The 25,859-nt window shown below is 41.8% G+C and overlaps 1 protein-coding gene across 1 annotated transcript in view; it reads right to left on the bottom strand.

Annotated features, from left to right (window-relative positions):
• Window positions 1-14,337: 14,337 nt before the first annotated feature.
• Window positions 14,338-25,859, bottom strand: part of TOX3 (TOX high mobility group box family member 3) — a 106,379-nt gene continuing 94,857 nt past the window's right edge. The window contains exons 4-7 of the mRNA XM_030299442.1: window positions 25,182-25,451; window positions 20,884-21,111; window positions 18,919-18,999; window positions 14,338-15,042 (exon numbers count right to left, since the gene is read on the bottom strand). Coding sequence (XP_030155302.1) covers window positions 14,338-15,042; window positions 18,919-18,999; window positions 20,884-21,111; window positions 25,182-25,451 — 1,284 coding nt within the window. The remainder of the gene's footprint in view (window positions 15,043-18,918; window positions 19,000-20,883; window positions 21,112-25,181; window positions 25,452-25,859) is intronic.

Below are 25,859 nucleotides of genomic sequence, written 5' to 3'. Positions count from 1 at the left end.
AGTCACCCAGGGAAACTAAAGAGAGGAGGCAAGTGGGCTTGGATGTTTTGGTGGGTTTTGCAGAGAAGAATTTCTCTCTTTATTTTATAGACGTCAAACCACAGACAGGGAATCTGAACAATAGCCAGGTCACATGGCCTCACTTTAAGGGGTGAACTATGAGTTTACTCTAGGCAACGTCCTCACTTAAAAGGCAGGCTGAGAGCAACAGAGAACAAAGCCACAAAAATAATTATGTTGGCACACACCAAAGGCAAGTTTACCCTTTTCCCAGACTCCATTAGATGCTTTGTAACGCTCTGAGAGGACTTTCCTAGGCAGAAAGTATGTTACATGCACTGTTGATGCCCCCTAGAATCCATGCACTCTTCTTCTGGTAACAATTCTCTAATTTTCCATAGGAGAACAACCTGTTCTGGTTTTACTCCGTGTACTTCTAGTGGAACTTAATCCATCCTCTCCGGGGATGAACAGGTGACTGGAGCTTAGCCAGTCAGAGTAGTACATTATCATAGTCCACCGTGATTGGTTATGCTTGAACACGAGACCCAATCAGAACCAACTGAACGCAATGAGATTTTCTGCGTTGGTGGGAGAGTACGTTCTCTTTTCTGCTGGGAAGGCCAGCAGAAAGGGTATTGTAAACCAGTACTTCCAGGATTCAATGAGTGGAACCAGAGGATGAAGACAACACTGTAGACCTAAGAGAAAATGAGCCTAATGACTTGTCTGTGCTCTTGGCACCAGCTGTGCCTGAAGCCAGTTCTGTCCCTGGACTTTTCAGTTATATGAGCAAATAAATTCCCTTATTTCCCCTAAGCCAATTTGATTCGGGTTTTTAATCTCCCACAATTGAGAGTCCTAATTAAAACAGGAATGAACACAATAATGCATTTTGTTAGTTCTATTTCTTTAAAAACTATCTATTGAGCACCTGCTGTGGGGCTTCTAAAGAAGTAGAAGGCATTGTTCTTCCACCAAAAGTTGCTTAGTTGCTCAAGGAAGAGACAATGTTCATACATGCATAAGATACAGAATCACTTCTACTGAAAACAGTAAGAAGATTTAAGCCTTGTGTATCAAATGATATAGGAGAGGGTTGAGGTGATACAAAGAGAAAGATCAACGTAGTAGAAGGCAGAAGTTGGGTTTTCTCGGAGGTGAGATCAGCTGGCTCAATGTCAAGTTTGGCATTTCTTCCCTCTTAGACAGACGTGCCTGGGCCAAAGGATTTAAGCTTGAGACAACACTAAGAGTCATGGTCAACTCTGCGATCTTCTTAGGTGCCACCGGGAAATCTAACCAATTCAACTTCCCCATCTCATGTGCTCTTTGTTAAGCTGGATTTGGGGAACAATCCCAGTGCTCCAGAAGCTGGGTCAGATCAGCCCAAGTCATCTTCCCATCCCCCTGCAATAACTGTTAGGAAATGCACAATTCTTAAACTAAAGAATTATTAATAAAGTCAATATTGATTAAAAGTTAAGGACCCTTTTATTTAAAATCAATAACTCTATTGATTTCACATGAAAATTATCTAAAAATCAGTCAACCAACATCTTTAACCATCCATTGTGGATTCAGTACTTTCCTTGGTGGTGGGGGGCTATGAATGCTTATATGTAAGACCTTGTATTCCATGAACTACTGTATTTCCAGTAGCAAAGTACACAACAAAGGAGATCATCACTAAGTACTTATTTGTGTATTAAATAAGGGCAATGGTTGGTTCAAGAAGAGGGGGTCAGAGGAGCACCTGGGTGGCTAGGTGGGTTAAGCGTCCAACTTCAGCTCAGGTCATGATCTTGCAGTCTGTGAGTTCGAGCCCCGCATCAGGCTCTGTGCTGACAGCTCAGAGCCTGGAGCCTGTTTTGGATTCTGTGTCTCCTTCTCTCTCTGCCCTTCCCCCACTCATTTTCTGTCTCTCTCTGTCTCTCAAAAATGAATAAATATTTTAAAAAATTAAAAAAAAAAAGAAGAGGGGGTCAGAATGTATGACAATTATACAGGCAAGGTTTATATATCGAGCAATTTTTTTCCCCACTAAGTCCAATACCAGGCCTTACAGAAGGCACACTCAATATGTAGTTATGGATTAAACAAGGTTTGCTGAAAATGTCTCAGAGTAATATCTGGAAGATACAGGTCAGGGTGTGGTGGGGAATGCCCCGCCTCTACTTTAAGATTCCATCATATGGGAAGACATGCCAGAAATGTCACTGAAAGACTGATTTGATCGGTTCGGCTGGACTTCCAAAGCCTTCTGTATGTTCACAGTGAATGAAAGATGGTTTAGGAGATGCCGAGTTCCTGTGTGTTGGGCCCTGAAATTTTCTTTCTAACCTTCCCAACCCTGCCCCACCCATTAAAAACCAATCGGGGCAGGGATTGGACACATAACTGTAACATAATTACTTCCGGTGAAGGAAGTCAAAAGTCTTTAGGGCAAGTGATTTTGCCTAGCTGTGTGTATTTCCCTGGGTCATCTTACTCTCTCCCTCACTATGTTCCATCCAAGACCTGAAATACCATTATCCTCTCAGCACAGCATCCTAGCATATTTTGGAAAGTCCTTTGCCCAGGAATGGCTTGGATGGAGTGAGAATATGTATGTTCAGTCTACTTTTTCATGTGCCCAACATTCTGTCACAGCCCTCGCCACACTATTTGGTACATTTGTCCATAATTGCCTGGATCTCCTTGCTTCTGCCCGTGCCACCCTATAGTTTGTTCTCAACCCAGCAGTCAGAATGATCTGCTTCGGTAGAAGTCAGATTGTGTCATTCTCCTGCTCAAAATTCTCGCTCTCCTATGTCCTAATAATGGTCTCACACCCATGGTTCTCACATGAACAGGAAATTAACAAAACCTGGGGAGGCTTAAAGCAAAACAAAACAATGTGGATGCTGTACCCCAAACCAATTACACCGATTACTGGAGCTGTTACTTACTTTTAAAGGCTCCCCATGCGATTTTTTCTATTAGGATTATGATGAATTTTGAACATACACAGAAGTAGACAAAATGATACACTGACCTCCATGTACCCAACACCCAGACCCCACATCTCTCAACCCATGGCCAAGGCTGCTCCCTCCACATCCCCATATACTTTCTCCATCTTGCACTGTTACAGAGCAAACCCAAGACATCATTTCATCTAATCCATAAATATTTCAGTATGTGGCTCAGAAAATTAAGGACTCTTTTTTTTTCAACATAACCACAATATTATGATCACACCTAAACAAAGAAAATAATAGCTAATATGATCCACTGTGACGATTATGAACCACCGCCCTCCATGGCCTGTCTCTCTGCCTCCCAGTTGGATTTCATCCGCTTTCTCCCATGCTCGTTCACCTCCAGCCACACTGGCTGCCTTGAGTCTGTGCATGGGCCATTCTGCTATTCTCTCTGCCTGGATGCTTTTTCCCTAGATGGACACACAGCCCCTTCCCCTGTCCACTGTCACTCTCTCATAAGGCTTTCTTTGATTATTCAAATTTGTGGTACATTCTCTACTGATCCCTCCATACTCACTCATCCCCATTCCCTCTGCTTATTTTTCTCTAATGCACTTTAGTAAGTACCCAATTACTTAATGAATTAATAAAACTATATTCCCCATCAGAATAGAACTCCATGAAAGGAGGCACCATGTAAATATTTGCTGAACAAATGCATGAATGAATGATAACAATAATAGTATTATTAATATTATGCCTGCACAATAAGCCAATAAGATGATGGGATAAAGCATAAGAAGTCAAATCAATAGATACTCTATTTCATAAAGCTCAGAGAAAAATCATAAAATTTGTAAATATGAGAAGATGAGAATAATTGATAGGTAGTACGCTCACAATGAGCTATTAATGGACGCTAGGATGTTGGAAATCAAATCCTGAACTCTGAGGCTAATGTCAGAAAGGACAATTGTCCGCTTTTATTAAAAGTCCCTTTGGGCTGCTTGTACCATAGAATTAAGCCGGGTTGGCAAAAAAAGGGATTCCATACAGTCAAATAAAAGAAACAGTTGTGATATACTGGTTAAGCTTAGCGGTACATAAATACATATGCATGTTTATATGATCTATAAAAAAAAAAAAAAAAGAAACAGGGTGTACCAGTGTAGGTCCAAGTAGCAAAATCCCAAGCATCCTCACTCGCTAAGCATTCATATTCTCTTTTGCGGGAGAACCTGATCCTGGGGTTCATTGTACATGTTGCTGCTCTCACCGAGTCAGGGACGTTCTTGGCCACCTTCCAGGTACAGGAAACAGCAGCATAGTTGAGAATCTCTAAAAGGCTGGGGCCGCACACTCAGGCATAATACAGCAGGGTACCAAAGCCATTCTTCACTGACTCCCTCCTCAGGGCCAAGGAGGACAACGGGAAGCAGTCCTTCTGGAAACCATACCTCAAACAGTCCACGCTACGAACATTCAGTATTGGCCTCTGACATAACAAGGGAGCTAACCCTCACTCCTCCTGACTGCTAAGGCAGAAGACGCCATGCTTGTTGTTGCCTGGCAGATAAATACCCAAGGGCACCATCCTTGTAGCAACAGGGGGTGAGCTGATATGAGTAAGAGTCTCCAGCCTGGCCCTCACTCCTCTGCATCAGGAATCGTGGAAATTAGAGAGGCGTCCAGATGGTAGAGATGCCTCTCACTTCTTGACGGTAACGCAGGAACATTGGAAACCCCTGATACTACTGAAGACTCCAGTCATCGAAGTGCATTAATCACCCTCAAGAATCAGGCAAAAGTTCAGCGATGGATGCCACCCATGAGTAGGAGTGAGGGGGGCACCTGGAGAGCCGCACGGATTTCAATGTCCATTACACATGCATCGGAAAACAAGACTACCATTGAAGTCATTTGTTCTGAAATTTACTTCCCATGCTCTACTGTTCCCGGCAAGAGCTGCTGTGCTCATGGACACAGACCTGCTTTGTAAACGCAATTAAAAGGAAATGAAGTTTCGCTTAAAACGCTAATGAATTTTCTCCGTGCCTGTTTTGTAGCTTGGGGGTGAGAGGGACATAGGCTCGTCTTTTCTTCCTATTAGAAGACATAAGCGTTTATGTGTATAATGATCTGATGTCTGTAGATTCACTAATTCCATCCAGAAACATTAGAATAAGCATTATGTGATGCACCAGTTGTGACAATGTGGCATAACAGAACTTTGCTTGGAAAAAAAAAAAAAAAACAAAACTGAAGAACTTGGTAATTTCCACAGAACAGACTCATTTTTTTCCCTCTTTTTTTAACTGCTGAAATATTGTTAGCCACAACTATCCATTCGTTTGAGTGGCCTAGAGCAGTTGGCCCCCGAAGTCCCCGGGTGGCTTGCTACCAGAAGTGACAAGGGTCACTGGTCCTCCTGAGAATGCAAGAGAGAGAACCTGGCCTTTTTATATTTGCAACTTTGCCAAACCTTGTAGAAGTTTGTAAACACCATAAAATATGTTACGATGTTTACAGCATATGTCTCTTATTGTTAAGAACTATTATGAAAGTATGAGCAGAGTCTACTTCTTAAAATATTTTTTATATAATAGTTACGGCATCCAATTATACAATAGTAATTGTGAATAATTATACCAAGCCCCAGTCTGTTTTATGACTACTTCTCACGCTGAGCTCGTATACTCCATATAAACACCATCTGTATCAAACATAAAACTCTTAGTTGCTTGAAGAATACAGGCTTACAAAATGCAGCTTATTAGTTCTGGGGCCAAGCAGTTTCATGGCTGTTGCCCGGGGCCCCCCTGCCAAACCACAGGAATTCAACGATCACCTCCTTCCTGGGCTGAGTTCTGTTTCGTTGACACACAGGCTACTTACCTGTGAGCTCAGGTTCTTTGCAGGACTTGTGGCCCCTGTGTGCAGACCGCTGACACTTGTCAGAGTATTGGTGGAGCACTGAGTACACTTAATATGCTCTGCAGAGTTCTGTTCATTTCTCATACGTGTGGCAGTGATGTAAGCACTTGAAATTGGCCAACTGGTACTTCCTGAATTTCCCTTGGTGAAGTGCTATGAGGTCGTGGGGTACCAGTTTCTCCTCCAGAAATCCCCAAATGAAGGTTTCCTCCCAAAGAGGTCCCTCACCCCGTAAAAATATTTAGCAATTACAGAAAACAACTTTAAGAAACGTGACTCTGATCTTAGAACAGTGTTTGGTTCAAAGGATAGAAACCTCTGTAGAAGGTTACCTAACCTTCTCAAGAGTCTGACCTTCCTATTTTGTTCCAAATATAAACAAAGCACATATTTTTGTCCATGACAATGTTCTTCAGCAATAAACAAACTTCAGGCACAACCTGGAAGTAAACAAACAGATTTCTTCACAGAAAGTAAGCCCAATCCAAAAAGGATTATTTGCACCCATTCTGAAGAGTCATCTGCTTTGACTGGTTGCTTTTGTCCCGTAGTCGATTGAGGCTAAGCAGCCCATTTTGGGGACCTTGATAGTCTAGAAGCAAATATCATTGCCACCTTTTCTTTGCACATTTAAATCCTGAAAAATTTTCCTGATAATAGTCCCAATCTCCTTGCTAACTAAGATTTTAGGATTTAAACTGTGAGAAAACTTACTTTTTTTTTTTTTTTTTGGTAAGAAATTTCTACCTCCAAATAGCATAAGCAACAGTGATTTTATTTTCTGCACATAAAAGGATAGCGCATTTCCCCCATGGAATTATGTTCTGCTTTGAAAAGAACTATATAGCTGTACTGACATTCGTTGGCCACAATATTCTGCACATCATTAGAAAATCCCATGCTAGGTATGCCAGCATTTGGACACAATTTATGAAAGTGTTATTATGGAGAAAATGGTGCCAGTCCTTCCAGGTAACTGTCCAAACATCCGAAGATGGATATCTTAATTTGGCATCCAAAAAAGCACACACGAGGTCGGACTACATGTAGGTAATTTCCTCAGATGCTATTATTTGTCCCCTGGGATCCTACATACTCAATAGCAATTACAGAGGAGAGGATTAAGAATGAGCAGAGAGAGGGCGAGGGTAGAACAGCAGGCCTGAATGATTTGGACTAAGATCTTGTATCAAATTTGCAAATTACCAATTAAGGCAGGTTTAGAACATGGCATCGTGTTCACTCATTGTGACAAAGTGAAAATTAAGACTCCCTCTCCGTGTCAGAGGGATGACAGGTAACAAGGAATGTTATCAAAAAGAATCTTTTTGTTATCAAAAAGTACCTATCGGTAACAACAGACCCTTGGATACAAGCAAACTGACCAGAAAGAAAAAGGTAGGCCAAAAATCTGAAAATAAACCTAAGATGTGGCTTTCAAAATAACCGTGACTCTGTTGACTCCGTGTAAGTCACTCAAACACCTTGCAAATGAAAGTCCCCAAATATTTATTCACCAGAGTGCTCATGCCTGGTCTTCTGGGTGAGTAAGTTGGAATTGTCATTCATTTCTATTCAAGTGACTGTTTGCAAAGATAGCTTTAGAGCTCTGTTCGTTTAAAGTTAAGGCAATAATAAATTCTTGCAGATAAGGGACAAAGGATTAGAGAGGTCCTCATCCCTGTTATTTCCTTTAACAAGTGGTGGACTGTGGTAGAACATACCCCACCTAGCCCAGGGGGCGGCGGGAGGGGGGGCTGTAGTCTTGGAAATGGAGTGGTAACTCACAAAGCAGTAGGCAGGGTCAGCACTGCATAATCCCCAAGGAGATGCACTCCCTATATAGTCATTGATTTCCCATGCTCAATATGGATTCACAGGATGCCTTAAATAATGCATAACAACCCACATCTACCTGATGTTCATCCATCTCCATCTTCCTTAAAACCCGATTTTTTTCCCCCTCTTTTTATACACGCAGTGGGATAGTATGCTTTGGCACTTTTGTGGTGCCTCCAGCCCTAACGCTCGAACACCACAGGTCAAAGCTGTTTGCCTGAATACAAAATAATTACAGAGAGACCTTGGTAGAGAAAACAATCAGACTGGAAAGTATTCACACTGAAAAAACTGCCATGTGGCGTTATGCTCCGTGGAGAACACAGACTAGGTGGCATTCACCCTGGTTTACAGACTGTCCAACCATGAGGAAAACGCGGGTTACTTATTCTTTTTTGTATTGGTGGATTTCTGTCATCTGTCTATCATCTATCTATGTAGCTATCATCTATCATCATCCATCATCCATTATCTAGCTATATCTACTATCCACACACTTATCTACATAGTCTATATACAGATATATAACAGATATAAATATATGTCTTCGACATAGCATTCATATACAAATATCAGAAGATGACAAAATAAACAAATAAACATAAAAAAGGGGGGGCCTGGGTGGCTCAGTTGGTTAAGCTCCAGACTCTTCTGATTTCAGCTCAGGTCATGATCTCAAGGTTTGTGGGATAGAGCCCCGTGTCGGGCTCTGCATTGAGAGTGTGGAGCCAGCTTGGGATTCTGTCTCCCTCCCTTTCTGCCCCTCCCCACCTACATGTGAATGCATGTGCACCCTCCCTCTCTCCCCCTCTCAAAATAAAAAAATATTAAAAAGATGAAAAAGCAGATCTACAATGAGAATATTTCCATTCCAGTTCTGACCGTGCCTCTTCTAAGCAGAGATATTAGAACATGTGACAAGTCCCTCTGTGCCTCAGTTTCCTAATTTGTAACATGGGGTTAACACCTGCCCTATCTAGCGAGGGAACAGCTTTGAAAAGTGCAGAGCACTATACAGATGCTCAGGATAATGAGATGTTTTACAAAAGAGCATTATTCCTCTGCTAAGAAGTGTACAGCCACATTCACATTTTCTATCTGTGAAGGTTCTTCTTTGAAATGAAATTGAGACCATAAGCAACATCCCTCCCAGTGCTGCCTGCCTGAGGTTTTACTCGGCCACAAAGCAAGGGCTTCTTTTCATCATGCATCACATTGGAGTTCAAGCACCGAGAGGTACTTTTTACCAGTGGTGAAAATAGCTTTCTTTTCACAGCAGAAACACAGAAAAATGATTTCCCTCTTGATGCTAATGTAGGGACAAGGCTTATTCTACAGTTGTTGCCAAAAATGCCTTCCTTTGGCTCTGTCATTGGTGTATTCTTGCACCAGGGAGATAGGGGTGGGGTGAGGTGAGAGAGCATGAAGTTATAGCTTTATTTAGTATGTGAATAATTAAAATTTTGAGATAAATGTTCAAGTGGGAATCCTGTTCCATTTTCATTCTGCTTTAAAGCCAACTGGATACCACGTTCTCAAAAGTCAGTTGATACAATCCTGCATGCATTTAATCAATCTTGACCATACCTTCCTCATTTGGACAACTTCAGTGCTTTTTAAGTCCCTCACCAGGCTTGCAAGACCTTCTACAAATCCAGCTTCTAACTTCCTTTCTAGAACTTTCTCCTGCTCGCCTCCCCAGAAGCACTGTGTAGCCAGTCTGCTATATTGTCTACTGCTGCTTTGATGGTGCTTGTGATTTCAACATGAATGGCTTTTCCCCTGCTTCCTGTTGTCCGGAGTCATCTCCTTCTACCAGGATAGGACTTCCATCCCGGCCCACTGAAATCCACCCAAACTTCAAGGCACATCTTAAACACCGATGATTCCATGCAGCCTTCCCTAATGCCCCTAACCAATTACAATCTCTTCCCTTTCTAAATAAATTTTCAGTTTCTTAGAGTACCAAAAAAAAAAAAAAAACCCAAAAAACAAAACAAAAAAGAAAAATACAATCACCCAGAACAATTTGTTTAGTTTGTTTTGTCTCTTATTGTCATGTTCATATTCTGTCTGCTGGGTACATTTCTCCACCACGATAAAAAATAAATAAATAAATAAATAAATAAAAAATAAAAAAAAAAAGCTCCTGATGTTGAAGATGGCTTATTATCTGTTTTTTTTTTTTTTAACCTTTACTATGGAAGATTTCAAACATATACAAAGTAAACAGAAGGCCTTGTTTATTTTCCCATCTCCTTTGGGACCTATCACAGTGTTTTGCGTGTAGCAGAAGTAAATTTAAGTAATTAGGGCCGTAGGCAAATGGAGTTGCCTGTCTGCATATCTAACTCCATGTTTCGTGGGTGGTTAAGCTTTTCCTCCAACACACTGGCACACACAAACCCATCACACCTGTAGGCTCCTAAGCAGCATGGTGGGTTAAGCCATTCATGGACTTTAAAATTCAGGGATAGTGTTTATCCCTAGATTTACTTCAGATGGTCAGCAAAACTAACTATATTTGAGGGGGGTGAGAAGAAAATTCTATCTAGGAATATTTTCTAAGAGGATTCTAATCTGGTTGTGAATCCGTGCGGTTTTCCTACCAAGGCACATTTCTTCTAAATGTGCACTGCTTCATGGGTAACTGACAAATAGGAGGGCTCTATAAACATACTAGAATCATGGCTCTTCTTTACCTTGCATTATTAGCTGACACAAATCCTGAGGTCTTCTCCTTCCAAAACCTCAACCTTAGACTTGTGAGTCTATAATTTTAGACAGACTTGGTTTTTTTTTTAAACTTGTGTCTACTTAGCCCATTAATTTCTGCCCTGTGTGTGTGTGTGTATATGTGTGTGTCTGCATGAGCAATGAAATCCTTACAGCGAACCAGAATTCTAGAGTGATAGATTACGCGCCCATGCTGTGTCATATCCAATTAACTCAGATTGACAGTACACTGCATTATTCTGTTAGTGCATGGAAGATCAATAAATATGGGGAAAATCCACCGCGGCGCCCCACTTTCCCATCCGATTCTAGTAGATCGGCGGCGGATCCTGCCACTGTGATGTGTGTGCCACAGCCCAGGCAGGCAGGTGGTATACAGACACCATTCAAACTTGGCCTATTCAATCTCAACGCCTCTAACTCGCCATTCATGCATAGCAAAACACCATCTGGTCCTATTTTGCCTCCAGCAATCACAGCTGACCAAAAACGATAATAACAGCTGTTGCAAAACAAAAGCCAAACAAAGGGGGTGGGGGGGGGGTGGTGGAAGGAAAGGTTAGATTGAAGTCCAGTGCTGAAAAATGCTCCATGAAGTGAGTTACGGGAAAGAAACCATTCAGATGTCTGAAACCCGCTGAATGGACACAGCAGAGGAGTTCTACTTAAGCTTGAGATATTAATCCATCTGTCTAGAACGCCTTCAAACCTCCGTCAGGTGGTAATAAATTGCAAAAATTATGCTGCACGAAGGCATTTAAGCTTTTGTTCTTTGAGTTGGGAACTAATGACCCCCGTGTCAGCTAAAAATGAAAACTCCTTATGTTCCTCCATCATACAGCAGTACAGGTTAATGCAAAAAAAGGGAATGTATTCAGCTAGAGTAACAAAACAACGCACACCGGGCAGGGGGAGTGAAAAGGTGTGCGCGGTAGAGGCGGGGGCGGGGGTGCGGAGGGGCCTCCTTCACGTCTCGAGACCGCTTAAGAGGGAAGGCAGTTAGACCGTTTAGAAATCCCACTAATCAGATACCACATTTCTCATGTCTATTTTTCATTACCCTGATTTATTTCTGACCTGTAACAACAACAACAACAAAAGTACAGCAAGTACTAACTGACTTCTCAGGAATAGGGACCAGTCACATGTATACATTGAAATACACGTTGATTCATAATATGCCTTAGTGAATTCTGAGAAAAATAATCTGGTGACAAGGTTGGAGAATTCTTTTCATGATTCAAGCCTTTTGACATTTTAAACATACAGTTTTGCCTGATGATTAATTTTCTTAAACTGTCGTAATTAAGCTATTTTTTTTTGCCTTGAAATTGACCGTCAGTGGCTTAGCAGCATTTAATCAAATGTGATAAAACCCAAGATTTACAAAATCATTTAATAGATGTTACAACACCTGCTTCTAACTGCAAACAGTTGAAAACAGACTTCGCTTGCAATTAAGTCTTATCACTAGTGACATTTTTTTCCCAAGCAATACTTCATGGGTTTTCAAAATGACAATGACAGAACTAATACACAATTACTGTCACATGTAGTTTAGCAATTAATTTTGAAGACGTTTGTCTAAAGGTTTCACAACAGAATATAAAATGGTTCTTATTGTTATGTAATGTTAGTTTCAATTCACAGAAAATCTCTTACCATCAGCTCTCCTTCTGATGGGTCCGAGGCAAGCAGATCATTTCTTTGTGGAACACAATTGCCTCCTTGTCGATGTGATTAGGCATCATTCTAAGACTGTTTGAACACTGATACCTGTCAACTAATACATCTTATGAAAAGCTTCAATTTAGACATAAATTTTTCTACAGCAAGAAATCTATAAATTTATAATTAGAATCTCTTGCTGTTCAATATTTGTACATAATACAGAGTACGAGAGGACTATGAAATATTGAAAGCTGAATTCATTATTCATAGCCCACAACATACAGTAAATATTCTTTGAAAATACAACAACAACTTTGAGGAATCCATATTCCATTATGTCTGAATGTCTTGTGCACGGGAGCTACGGACACCCTACTCACACCCTCATGTTTTCCAGATTAGGATTCTGGTCAGGGCTGACACTTGCTGTTTTTAATTTTCATTTTATCATAAACAGTTTAAGACTGTTGCCAGTGGTAATTTGCAATTTTTATCAAGACCTCTTCATTATAGCTTCTGACAGGACAGATGCTGTAATTAATCATGCAAGACAACTGGGGATAGTGGTCACACTGTTCTCAAAGAGGAGCCACTACAGAGCAAGAAAAGGGGGGAAGAAATGAGCACTGAAATAATTATTTTGGCTTAAGAATCAGCATTCGCCATCCTTCTTACCAGCAGTACCAACACACTGCCGGCAAGTTCTGGCCCCAAAGACAAGACAATTGCTTTTTCCTCTATACTTACCTGTCCCTTGCATCTTAACAAAAGGATCGTTAAAAACAATAGTTTCCATTTTTTAAGAGGTCCTGGGTGTGGGCCACGCAACCCGAATTCTTGGCAATGAGCATCCTATTTCCGACTGAAAACAGAGTATGATGCGTTGGCTCAAGAAAAGTTGGTACGTGGCCTGTTTTCCCATCGCATACGTATTCAAGGAACCGAAAGTGAAATTTGACATATCATTTTATTTGAAAAGTGAACATTTTCCTGGTTGTTGCATCAAAATACAGTCCACAGTTTTTACTGAAATGTGTTTATTCTATAGCAAGATAAAAGCATTTTTTGTTTTAGTTAAGCAAAATACAAACAACTTAATCGCTGCTATCATAACTCATAAAAAAGTATAAAACAGCATAAAAACACAATAAGCAACGTAGCAATGAATGGTTTATGTCACCAGTGTTTACGTTAAAGCCTCATGTATGAAAACTTTACAACACATGATATGAAAACTTACAACTTTGAAAGAAAATATTTACATTGATTATTCAGATGTGGTGCGCCTTTTAAATATTCTACCGGTATTACATCATAATAAAAACTCTTGCATTTTTTTTTTAAATCTTAACTTTTGTAATAACTGTTTTCATTTAAGTGCATTTCCCTTTTAAAAATACAGTGTTTTTATTTTCGAAACTTGTCACTCAAAACACAGAATATAATATTCACATTCTTTTCTTCTAATTGGGATGAACATAATGGGCTAACAGTGGTCATAGATATCGTTACAACATATACTGTGGTTTGATTTGGAGAAGTCATGGGTTAAAAAAGTGGAAATAAGTCAATAATTGAATCTAATCACTTGTATTTTTTTTTTTTTTTCTGGAGAGATTTAGGAAAAAAAATAAGAGCTTTGGCAAAAGTCTGTGATTTACATTATTTTTTTTTCATGACAAAAAAATGCCATCAACTATTCACGTCATACAAATGTTTGTATGAAACTGGATCTTCCTATGTCAGGTAATTACCACTGTGCTTTTTATTTTTAGGGCTCCGGAAGTTCAAATAGCCTGGAAGTGCGGTTTATTCACTTCTGGAGAAATAAGGCCGTTTTCTATGACTCAGAGAGGCCAGTTTAGAGTCCTCAGTACGTCCCAGGATTCATTAAACGGTTTGATTCACATATTGTAGGTATAGCCTGAATAAATAAAAAAGGCATCACATAAAAGAGCACAGCTTTTCTTGTTTAAAAACAAAGTGATTTACAGTCAGCTAGAAGGTGATACTCGGCTACACTGTGTTCTTATTGCCTATCTAATAGACACTTGAGAGGACCATGTGATCTGTGACACGTTTCTGCATAACCGACCGCAACTTACAAGCTTCGGCCGCGTTCGGGTTACCCTCCTCCGCCACTCGCCTCCGCGCGCGCGCGCCAATCCGGGCGCGCCGGCCGCGGGCGCCTTCAGAAAATACTGACCTGGGACAACACCGGAGTCTGTGGCTGAGACTGTATCTGTGACTGGTGCTGCTGAGAGGCTGGCTGCGGGCTCCCGATGGCGGGGATGGGGGACGTCATCTGGGAGGTGACCGGGGAGGGCTGCCGAGGAGAGGGCTGAGGCGGGTGCTGCATGTGCTGCTGCAGCTGCTGCAGCTGGAGCTGCTGCTGGAGCTGCTGCTGCAGCTGCTGCTGGCTGAGCTGCTGCTGCAGGTGCTGCTGCTGCTGCTGCAGGTGCTGCTGCAGGTGGTGCTGGAAATGCTGCTGCTGCATCTGCTGCTGGAGCTGCTGCTGCATTTGGTGCTGCTGGAGCTGCTGCTGCTGCCTCTGCAGGTGCTGCTGCTGGGTTTGCACGGAAGGGCTCCCCTGGGCGGAGGACGCCGAGCCCACCAGGGTCGTCCCCATGGAGCTTATCAGCGGGGCCCCAATGTTCGAGGGCATGTTGGCGGCGATGGTGACCGACGTGACGATCTGGTTCATGGGGAGTCTCATGGTTAGGGGTTTGGGGGCGATGGACCTGGGGAGCGACTGCTGGAGAGTCTGAGGTGAGGCTGATACGGTCCCGTGCTGCGACAGCGGAGGGTTGAGAAGGAGCGAGGATGTCAGATTGGTGGACGCCAGGGTCTGCTGAACGGAGCGAATGGTCTGGGCTTCTGCGGATTCGGCAGCAGCCTGCATTTGGGGGGAGAAAATCCCCAGATATTAAAATACCCAAGTATTTAAAATAGTCAACTGCTTTTTTTTAAGTATTGCAAATTGATTTAAAAAAAAAAATGACCACTATTTTTCTTCTCTGGATTCCATTTTCCTGTCCTCTGACTTTTCAGCTCCCCCCCCCCCCAAAAGGTAGAGTCAAATTCCTTACCCCTTGAATCGGGCTGGCCTTGTACCCTCCTAGGCATCTGCCATCACCATGTGCGTGACAAGGGGCACAGGGCCCAGTCACCACTCAAAAGCCAGCCAGCCAGCCAACTGCCTTGTCCGAGAACAAGCCCCAGCCAGGTCCAACCCCCTTGCCGACTGCAGACCAATGAGCAGGACTGGTGGATCCTGCCGAGTCAGGCCTAGATTGAAGAACCAGCCAGTTCACTGGCGCCCTCTGAGACACATGCTTGTCTTTTCAAGTCACTGGGCTTTGTGGCTGGGTGTTACACAGCACAAGGTAGCAAAAGATAACTGATACACATGTTCAAGAAACGACACCTCCAGCAGTGAAGCCTGAGCTAGCCCTCATCACTATGACTCATACTGAAAAGACAATAGACTGCCGGGGAGTTCAAATTGTGCCCCACTACTTGGCAGCTTCATGACTCTGGGCAAGTTAATTCACCCACCTGTTCCTCAGTTTCCTTACCTATAAAACGGGGTGTTATGGTATTTACCTTATGTAGAGGTTGTGAGAATTAAATTAATTCCTATGTTGTCAAGCATTTAGAATAGCGCGTGGCACAGGGGACGCCTTTAGTAAATGTTAGCTATTTTTTATTAATTAACAATTATTACCAGAAAACTACTACTAGAAAATGTCAAAGCTCTACACTTCCAGGCAGTGTATGACAATGCTCACTTGAATATAGGAGGACTGTCGCTGAATTCCTTAGAGATACTAAATGCAAGTATTTTATGGCTTAAGAGATGTTTTAGTTTACCCAATATCTTCAAAGATTTCCAGAATTTATCACGGGAGTCCTAGGTCAGGGGAGAACGTTCAACACTCGGGTGTCTGAATAATCTGTCATAAGATAAACAACTGATCTGATCTGAGGCTCAACACGGAGAGAGGCTATTACATTTTGCACTAAAAATACGTAATCACCTCCACAAAGATAAATTCTTTTACTAATGTAACCGTGAATGAAGTGATTGCTCTTACTGGCTATTTTCTTCTCTTGTTCTTCACAAAATTAGGTGTTTTTGGAAGGGGAGAGTGGGAGCACCTTGGAGGCATCAAGCTGGCATCCACTCTTCAATGATACTGAATGTTTACTTCCAGCTTTTTATTACTCCCATTTATAAACTCTACTAGTAGAAGGATCTTATGAGTGGTGATCTTATGTTGACAGTCACTCAATGGAGGAGAGGCCATTGTTGATGGATTATGTTTGAACACATCATCATGGCGAAACACCAGCTATGGGTGGACAGCTCTCCGATTTTTTACGGAAGCTTGGTGGGTTACATGCCTACTGGAGGTTCACGTTCTAAAGTCCTCAGGTAAGAAGAAGCCTGCAAAGACTCATTAATCATCTTTAAAAAACTATGAAATCACCCATAAGGTAGAATACACACAGTGTTCTACATATAAACAGGAAAACAATTCTTATATATTCTAATATTTAAAAATCACCCAGCTAGTCTTAAGAATGAAACTGCAAGGGAAGTCTATATTTAGACCCCTGGCCAATCACACCAGTGTGCCTTTAAGACACCACCGTACTGGTGAAGAGAAATGGGTGGGCGAGTGGAAAGAGTTCTTGCTTGCCTGCCAGGTTTACTCCCTGTGTTTTAATATTAAGCTTCTATTAACTTTTGTTGGTTGGTTACCACGCCCCTTTAAATTGTGGATTCCAAAATGGAACCGATACTTCAGATGTGGTCTAATCACCATGCTGTACAATTAGATACTATTTCCTGTGAGATCATCACATTAGAAGCTATTTTACACTTTTGGTTCGGACTGAAATTATTCTGAACTTCTACTTCACGGACTATTTTAGGTACCTGCCAGGACTCTGAATATAAATTAAGGATGCTCTCAAACTGCACTAACTTGGTGAAAAAAAAAACAAAAACAAAAACAAAAACCCAAAATACCCCAAACAAACACTGCTTTATATTTATTCTTTTTAAATTCCATCCTGTTGGTTTGGGGGACTCACTAAGCTTTATTCTGACATACTTCTGAATCGTGACTCTAGTCCCCGATGTATAACTTTTATGGTATCCCTTCCACATCAGTCACAGACTCGATGAGCCCAATCATGGTTGCTATTTTCTGGATGTCTTTTGAGATACTGCCTCTTGGCTGAAATCCATGTGTGGTCAATTATTCATGCTCTAATACACAAAGATCACCTATGCCTGCTTCTGGGTAAATGAATGAATAAATGATCCACTTAGGAAGTACATGTGCACTGCTCCTCTCGCCGGGTCACTCTATCTAATTAGCCAACTATACCTCCATTCTTAACATCAGTAGCCTACACATTCGGCTGTGTTCTGCCAGTAGGCAAATCTGAGTCCAGAACTGGTACGTCTTTTAATGTGTGTCTTCCAGTGTCTCAGAAAAAGGTCTCACTATTGACCCCGTGAATGTTTGTATTCTCTTTCTAATAACGCGGAAGTTGTCCTAACAGCGGACAGCTAAACAAGGGGGACCCCTCTTGATCTGATTTGAGCTGCTGCTGCTGGTGGATCTTAATATAAAGAAGAAACAACTCAGGGGAAGAAGAGAAAAAAGGAATGAAGCCCTTTTTAAATTTTTTTTAAAGTTTGTTTATTTTGAGAGAGAGAGAAAAAGCGAGCCAGCAGGGGAGGGGCAGAGAGAGACGAGGAGAGAGAATCCCAGGCAGGCTCTGCAGCCTGACACGGGGCTCGAACTCACGAACCTCAAGATCATCACCTGAGCGAAACCCAAGAGCTGGACCCTTAACCGACTGAGCCACCCAGGTGCCCCGGAAGTAGCCCCTTTTGAAATGGCTTTGCCAGCAACACCCACCATGCCCTGCAGCCTCGTGTGGTACTTCTGGCAACAAGCATGACAATGGAAACGAATCCCTGATTGCCAGACGAAATATATCAAGAGCAAAAACATTAGTTCAAATTATTCTCCCCAAAGCCTCTCAAAATTCTTGAGAGGCTAAAGACAAGGTTAATTAAATGTTAAAATATAACGTAATAGCTCACACTCCTTTTGGATCAAGGTAATAATAATCCAGACTGACATTTGCTTTGGGATACTGGTGCATTTTATAATACATCAGGGCCCATTTGCTCCTCTATGTAAAATACATATACACGTCCTTTTTTTTTTTTTAAGTATTTGGAGCCTAATTTTATTTTAAAAAGTCGTGAGGTTTATTTATGTATATGATGTGGGACAGTTTGGTCAAATTGCAACATCCCCTAGGACAATAACAGAAGCACTCGAGAATTTATGATAGGATGTCCCAAACCGCCTGGCCAAAATACCGCCCAGTTTAAATGGAGGACATGGACACCGATCCCAGTCCCTGACAAAAAGCAAAAATGAGAGGCTATTCGAGATCGGTCTTTAATTTTTGTGTTTTGTTAAACAGTCTCAACACACATAAAGTGAAGCTTCTGGAAACAATGGAGATGCAGCGGTTTAACTGAACTCCTATTTTTCATGCCATCATTGAGGTAATCTCCAATGGGAACAAATAAGCTAATGAATTGTTCAAGACGCCTTTTTTTTTTTTTTTTTTTTTTTGCCAACTGTTAAGGGGAGCTGCCTGTATGTGTTCAGTGCACTGGGCTGTTTTCAACACTGTAACTCAGAGACTGGCCGTTCCTGCACGGGTTTACCTTAGAAACGAGGCTGGCCCTGTACGCAGCCAAGGCCTTCAGGTATTCTTTTTTGGCAGCTTCCGTTTTCCTTTTATAAACCTATTAAAAGACACAATTAGCATCACCGTTAGCCTACAAATTCTCAGCCATAAAAGAACGGCCGCACAAATTGGGTCACAACGTAACTCACAGAGAAAGCTGGTTTCGGTGGCTTTGGTTTTTAAACGTGAAAACACACACACACACACACACACACACACACACACACACACACGAAAACAAAACCCTGCCATCCTCACAGGAGCACAATTTGGATGTTTACGATGATAAATGAGAAAAAAAGATTTCAGGTTGTGGCCTAGATGCCTTGAGAGAGCCAGCTGAGGGCCTCGCATTAAGGCAGCGGATGGGGTATAGCAAAAAGAGCAAAATTTGCTACCAATCGTTCAAATCACAGGAAATCACGAGTTTCTCCATCAGTGTCTTCTCTCGCCCTGACACACGTCTAACCTGCACCAAGTAAGAAGATTAAAATGGATGGAACTGGAGAGTGTGATGCTAAGTGAAATAAGCCATACAGAGAAAGACAGATACCATATGGTTTCACTCTTATGTGGATCCTGAGAAACTTAACAGAAACTCATGGATGGGGGAGGGGAAGGGAAAAAGAAAAAAAAGAGGTTAGAGTGGAAGAGAGCCAAAGCATAAGAGACTCTTAAAAACTGAGAACAAACTGAGGGTTGATGGGGGGTGGGAGGGAGGGGAGGGTGGGTGATGGGTATTGAGGAGGGCACCTTTTGGGATGAGCACTGGGTGTTGTATGGAAACCAATTTGACGATAAACTTCATATATTAAAAAAAAAAAATACCACCAACAACAGGTGCGGTGTGCGAAGACGTAAGAGAAAAAGACGGAACTAGTGCAGTTTTCTTCTGAAGGAAAAAAACAAAAAACAACGCAGAAATAGTTAAAAGGTGGTAAATTTCCATTAGTGAGGCCAACGAGTTACATAAACAAATCCCATGATTTGCTCTTCCTTTTCTTAACAGTATCTGACGGTAGTGTGTTAGACCCAAGTGCAACTGCCTTTTTCTCCAGAGGTAAAAGACGCGGCAGCTTTGGCAGTCCCTGAGGATTACATTTCTGGGACAGAAAACCAGTGCGCCACATACAACAATAAGCTCACCGCAAATGGGCAAATTCTATAGCTGCACCATCCCAGAGTAACCAGCGAGTAGGAATGAGGTCATGATTCGTAAAAGAAAACTCGAGGCCTTGGCACTCCTCATTCCCGAAATGGTTATTCCATTTTATTCCCAAGGGAGGTCTGGTCATCTGAGCACACATAACGTGAAATCCCATTAATGGTCACTGGAGTTTCATGCGAGGTGCATGAAACTCCCCTTTGTGTGGAGAAGCCTCAAGGGAAGCATAGAAGGTGAGGCCCCAAAGGAAATATCTCCCACCGGCTTGGTAATCTCTCAATACATCTCATACAGCCAAGCTTTCAAATGAACTGGGAATAAAATTTTGAATGCCCGGGGACAGTACTGAGACTCGCAGAGGCGGCTTCAAAGTTTGGAAACCCACCGGGACGGCACAAAGGTTCGGGAAGATGATCAGAGAAAAGGCGAGCCGGATGGTCCTGATCGGTTTGTAGTGCCCTTTCTGAACCAAGGGGGCAAATACCACATTATCTAACGTGAAACGATGATCATCAAAAGTTTATGCTTGCAGGATATTGCGTGAATTTCCCCCATTTCTCCACTGAATGGGTTCCCAACACAAACCCTTAAGGGGGACCGAGAAATCCATATACCTGGGGAGTGGCTTAGATTTACACAACTGTTGTCTCTAAATTCCACAGCTTAGAAAGGCCTTCATAGGAAACAGTCGTATTAAGCGAACATTCACTCAGAGAAGATGTAAGAAATACTCTGGTAACTTCTTGATTTTATGGTCACGATGGATCTCTGCCTCACCTGCTTTTGTTCTTCTCCAAGGCTGTCCCACATAGATGCAACGATTTTCGAGACCTCGCCAAAGGTTGCATTGGGGTTTTGACCTTTAATTGCGGCCTGTGTGTCTCTGAAAAACAGGGCATATGCTGACACTGGCTTCTGGGGCTCATTGGGATCTTTCTTTTTCTTTTTCTTTGGAGTCTTGGGCTTCTTGCCAGAATCTGGAGCAGCTCTTTTCTCTCCAATGGCCTGCAAAGCAGGAAGAAAATTCACTGCCTAGAATGTACTTGCAGAGAAGGCAGCAAGACCTAACCAGATCCACAACTGTTCTTTTAAGGTTTTGTTAAGCAGATTCATCAACGGATGAATCACTGGCGAAAGCAGGGGAGGGGTAAGTTTTCTTAGAGTTAACTGGACAGCAGAGATTAGCATTTAGAACACTGATTAATGAGACCCAGAAGTATCTTCAATACATTCACAACATATGCTCTAAATAGCAATTATGAGTAATGAAAAACAGAACATTATACCAGGCAATGAAGTGTGTGCATATGTGTGTGTGTATGTGTGTGTGCATTACATGTGTACGCATAAAATATTTTACATTTTCAGAGGTCTTAGAAGTAAATCTAAATAATAATTCAGGACGTGGATCATATTCAGATATTTGAAATGAGGTCCCTTGCCATTGTCACCTGCCATATATATGATCAGTCTGAATCGATTTTTTGAAGCTTCAAGTTTTATCTTACCAGAATGTTACTTGGCTAATGGGTCTGCAGAAACGCCAGTGGAAAGTAGCTACAATCCCTAAGCTTGCACAATAAAAGAAAGGTCGTCTTTATTTCTTTAAGCAATTAAAACTTTCTGAAGAATAGGATAATAAGAAACATAAAAAAATGTCAAAAGTCCTTTAACTGGAGATAGAAAGGAAATTGGTATTCTTCACTGAACTAAAAACCAGTATGAGAGCAATAACTGATACTTAAAATCACCCAGGCTACAAAGAAGACTGATAAGAAAAGAGTTATGATATATGGTGACTAACTCTGCCCAGAAGAATACTGCCATAGAGACAGTAAATACTTTACACATACTTATCATACAAACTCTCTGAGATCAAAACCACAGACATGACATGGGTATAGCTCCCTACATTGATATACCAATGAGCTCCAGAGTCACCTGCTACTACCATTATCTAACGTCAGTGATCGTAAAATACCCTTATCAGAGAAGCAGGAGAAAAGATACATCAGCCTTGTTTTATCCCCCTAGATTATAACAGGACTATACTGAAGATCATTTTGCCGTTAACTTCATCAAGAATGCTGAAATGTTTGACAAGACCAGTTTTAAAAGCCAGTCGTGGGGAAGATCAACAGAGATAGACTCAAGTTGCTGACAGATTGGTTTTTAATGGCCTTGAGTCTTGAATCCTAAATTCAAATTTTCCAAGAGTATCATTACTTTCTGCATGACAGTCATTTGGAACGTAATCCAATTACTGAAATTCTCAGGGAGGAAACTGATTAGTGCCTTGTTTCTGAGCGCTCTGGACCCTCAATGTGTTGGGGTATCACAAGTCCACTTCTCGGCAGGGCTATTACACACGCTACTTGAGTGGTAACAACATCCATACTTCATACAAGTAGTTACCCACTTCAGAGGCTGGTAAGCCACATCTCACCTCTTCTCCAAAATGCCATCTTTCATAACTCCCACAATGAATGCAATAATTTTCAATAATCTTTTTTCTTTTTTAAATTCTCAGAATCAATGCAACTTGTTTAATTCTAGTTAATGAATCTGAACTTATTGTAAGGCTGTCAGATGCCTTTCGGTTAGAGCTTCAGTGGGAGCCAAGTTTTCCTTCAGTGAAAAAATACTGCTTTGGCCCCAAGGAAAAAAATACATACACATACCACAGATTTTTCTAATTGAGTCCAACAACTATATTCGTTTCTTGGAAGAAAATTTGGCACTGTTTGCAGCAATAATGCCCTGACCAGTGGCAAGGTGAAAGTGATTTCCAGGGCAACCTTTCCCAAAGAGCTCAATCTCCCTTCCTGTAAAGTAGCATTCAAATGTTGACAACCTTTGATATCTTCCTTGGATAACCATGACGTGCCCTAAACATCATTACCTTTTAAGAATAAACCTGAAATGCAGAATCTTGCAGTTTAAATAAAATCTTAGAATTAATTCTCCTACAGGAACCTGCATGTGATTGACTGAAGAGGGTTGGGAAAGGTGGGGAAATAGTTTTTCTCAAAAGAGACACAATCAATGATAATTTTAATCTTTCTTTCTCGGCTCAGTTGCTTAAAGGAGGACAAATTGTATTCCTTGCCTTTACACGAAACCTAGACTCTTGCTTAAAATGGAGTAAGCTAGGAGTCACAGATAAGGTTCTCCTTAGCCATGACAATTTCAGTGTGGTACAAAAGTGAGTATCAGATCAGTGGAAATGTGAGTGAAATGAAAGGAATCCATCTGAATTGTGTTATGGCCAGTTGTAACCTAGCCGTGCCTTATTCACATCCCTGTTTCTCACTTCACCTTACGAAAGTTCTTTTGAGTGTGAGCAGAGACTGGTCATCCATTCACCCAATCTCTGTCCAGTAGGGTGCTAACATATCCAGTGGGGTGCTAAGATGTCAGGACAGATCAAACCCTCCTTTAAATCCCTGCAATAGATTCTAACCTCGCTTCCCTCTTCCTTCATCACTCTCTACCTTCTCTAGCTCTTCTTTTTCCATTTGCTACTTAAAAATAAAAATAAATGATGCTCAGGGCTCCTTATGCACTCTCAGAAATCCTGATTACTTCCACGTCTTCCTATCTACGTGTGATGGTCCCCAAATCGGTCGTTCTCCCTCCAATGAACTGAGTTCTAGCTCAAATGTGGGTGCATCAAATTCAACCCACACCATGCCAAACTCTCATCTTTTCCATGGGAGAAAAAGTAACATTCTTCTTTCTCTGGGCTGATTCTCTCATTTGCCAATATCCATGCTAACTCTCATATTAAAACCCCATTTATCTTTTATTCCTTCAAACCCCAGTGGATCACCAAAACTTTATGATTCTCCCTCTTATGTGTCTCACGGATCTGGTACCTCCTGTCCATTCCTTCCTTTGCTAAAAGGAAACACTTCATGACAAAAAGATCTTCTGATTAGTTTCCTTTCCTCCCGTCCCTCCCTTTGTAACGCATTCTGTATACAGCCAAAGCCATCTTTCTAAAGCATAAAGTTGCTTCTGCTATTCCTCTATGCAAATCATTAATCAGCTCTCAACGACCTGCAGGAGAAAGGCTTCCACATTTCAGCTACTGCTTTCTTCAATTCCTATGTCTTTCCTCCCCATATCAAACTGTTCACGACACTCATAAATTGACATGTACTTCCATTGCTCCTTCGACCAGAATGCTGGCCTCTCTCTTCTGCCTCACAAACTTTTATGTATCCTCTTAGACCTAATTCAAATATCACCTTCTCAATAAAGTCTTCCTCAAATCACTCTCCCAAGCAGAATCGATTACAATCTTAGCACACCAGATACATCAATTATACCACTAATCACATCTGGAGCTAGTTTTAAGCATTGCTTTTCGTCCCCAGTGGGGAGCCCCAGAGGTAGTAATTCTCTTATAAATCTTTATGTCACCAGAACCAAGCACAAGGCAAAGCACAGAGTAGGTATACAACACATAATGAATAAAGAATGAGTAATTGTGTATCTTGGACAAGTAACTTTAATGAAACAGAATACCTTTCTAGGCATTCATAAAAGTCCCACCTGCAACTAAGTTTTTATTTCAACCCATGCATATTTGAGCATCACTCTCCACGACAAAAGCAGAGATGTGCAACAATTAGAACTTACTAAGTGATAAACATCATCCCAGGTGCAAGGTTCCCCAATGTGACAGCGGCTCAGCCAACTAACTGGATGAAACTCATCCACATGGACATTAACTTAGAACCAGAGCACTTTAGTATAGAATTCCTGGGGAATCCAGTATAAGCCTTCCCTTCTGCAGACCGGGAAAATCATGCCTACATGAGTTAAGTGACATGTCCGATGCCTTACAATCAGTCGGAGAAGCCAGATCTTCCAACTTCCAGCAGAATACACTTTTCACACACACAAAAATGAATAAGTAAAAGGGGGGGAAATCAAACCATCATAAAGTTAAATGCTAGCCAAATCCACGAAGAGAAGGCAGGAACTACCATGAATGAAATTCAAAGACACAGCATGAGGTGATTCGAAATTCTTGGGTACGTGACACGCTAAGGCAGTCAACTTACTCTGTTGGATTCATCAGCATCCTCTTCATTGATGGAGCTGGAAGGGGAGGGTGTCGCTGATTTGCTCGCTGGAGGTGAAGGAGACGTGTGAGGCATATTGGCGCCTCCCAGATTTAACCCCAACTGGGCGCTGAGCTGAGACTGGTTGATGGTGGTGAGCTGAGTGGGAGGCATGATCCCAGAGCGAGCAGCATCAGTCATGTGGACAATGGACCTCATGATCAAGGAGTGATCCTGACGGTACTGGGGCACTTGCGTGTGGCTCTGGTCCTAAAAAGGCAACAGACAACGAGAAGGTGAGCTCTCCGTTTTCCCAAATGTCAACAAGCTGAAAATGTTAGCAGTGCCTTAGACAGGTCTGACCTATTCCGGGATGATGGTCCCTATTCATTCATTAACTAGAAGGACCCTTGCCTCAAAGTTGAAGGGTCAAAAGCACTAAGACCAAATCATCCAGCCTAGTCTATTTCACTCTAGAACTGTCACTAAATGGCTTTAAAAAATAATAGTAAAAGCCTATTGGCAAAGAAGGATAAACGTCCAACTCAGGCTTCTTATTGAGGAAACAGGCAAGAAGGAAAGGGTTGAAGCAGGGGTTTTACTCCTTCCCAGCTTACCAGTGGGTCTTCCAACATTCTCACACGTACTTCTGGTATCATTCCCGTAGACCCAGCTCTA

This window comes from Lynx canadensis, chromosome E2, assembly GCF_007474595.2.
Source record: "Lynx canadensis isolate LIC74 chromosome E2, mLynCan4.pri.v2, whole genome shotgun sequence".
NCBI lineage: Eukaryota > Metazoa > Chordata > Mammalia > Carnivora > Felidae > Lynx > Lynx canadensis.
The sequence above is the reverse complement of the archived record's forward strand: the minus strand, read 5'-3'. Positions and strand labels throughout refer to the sequence as shown.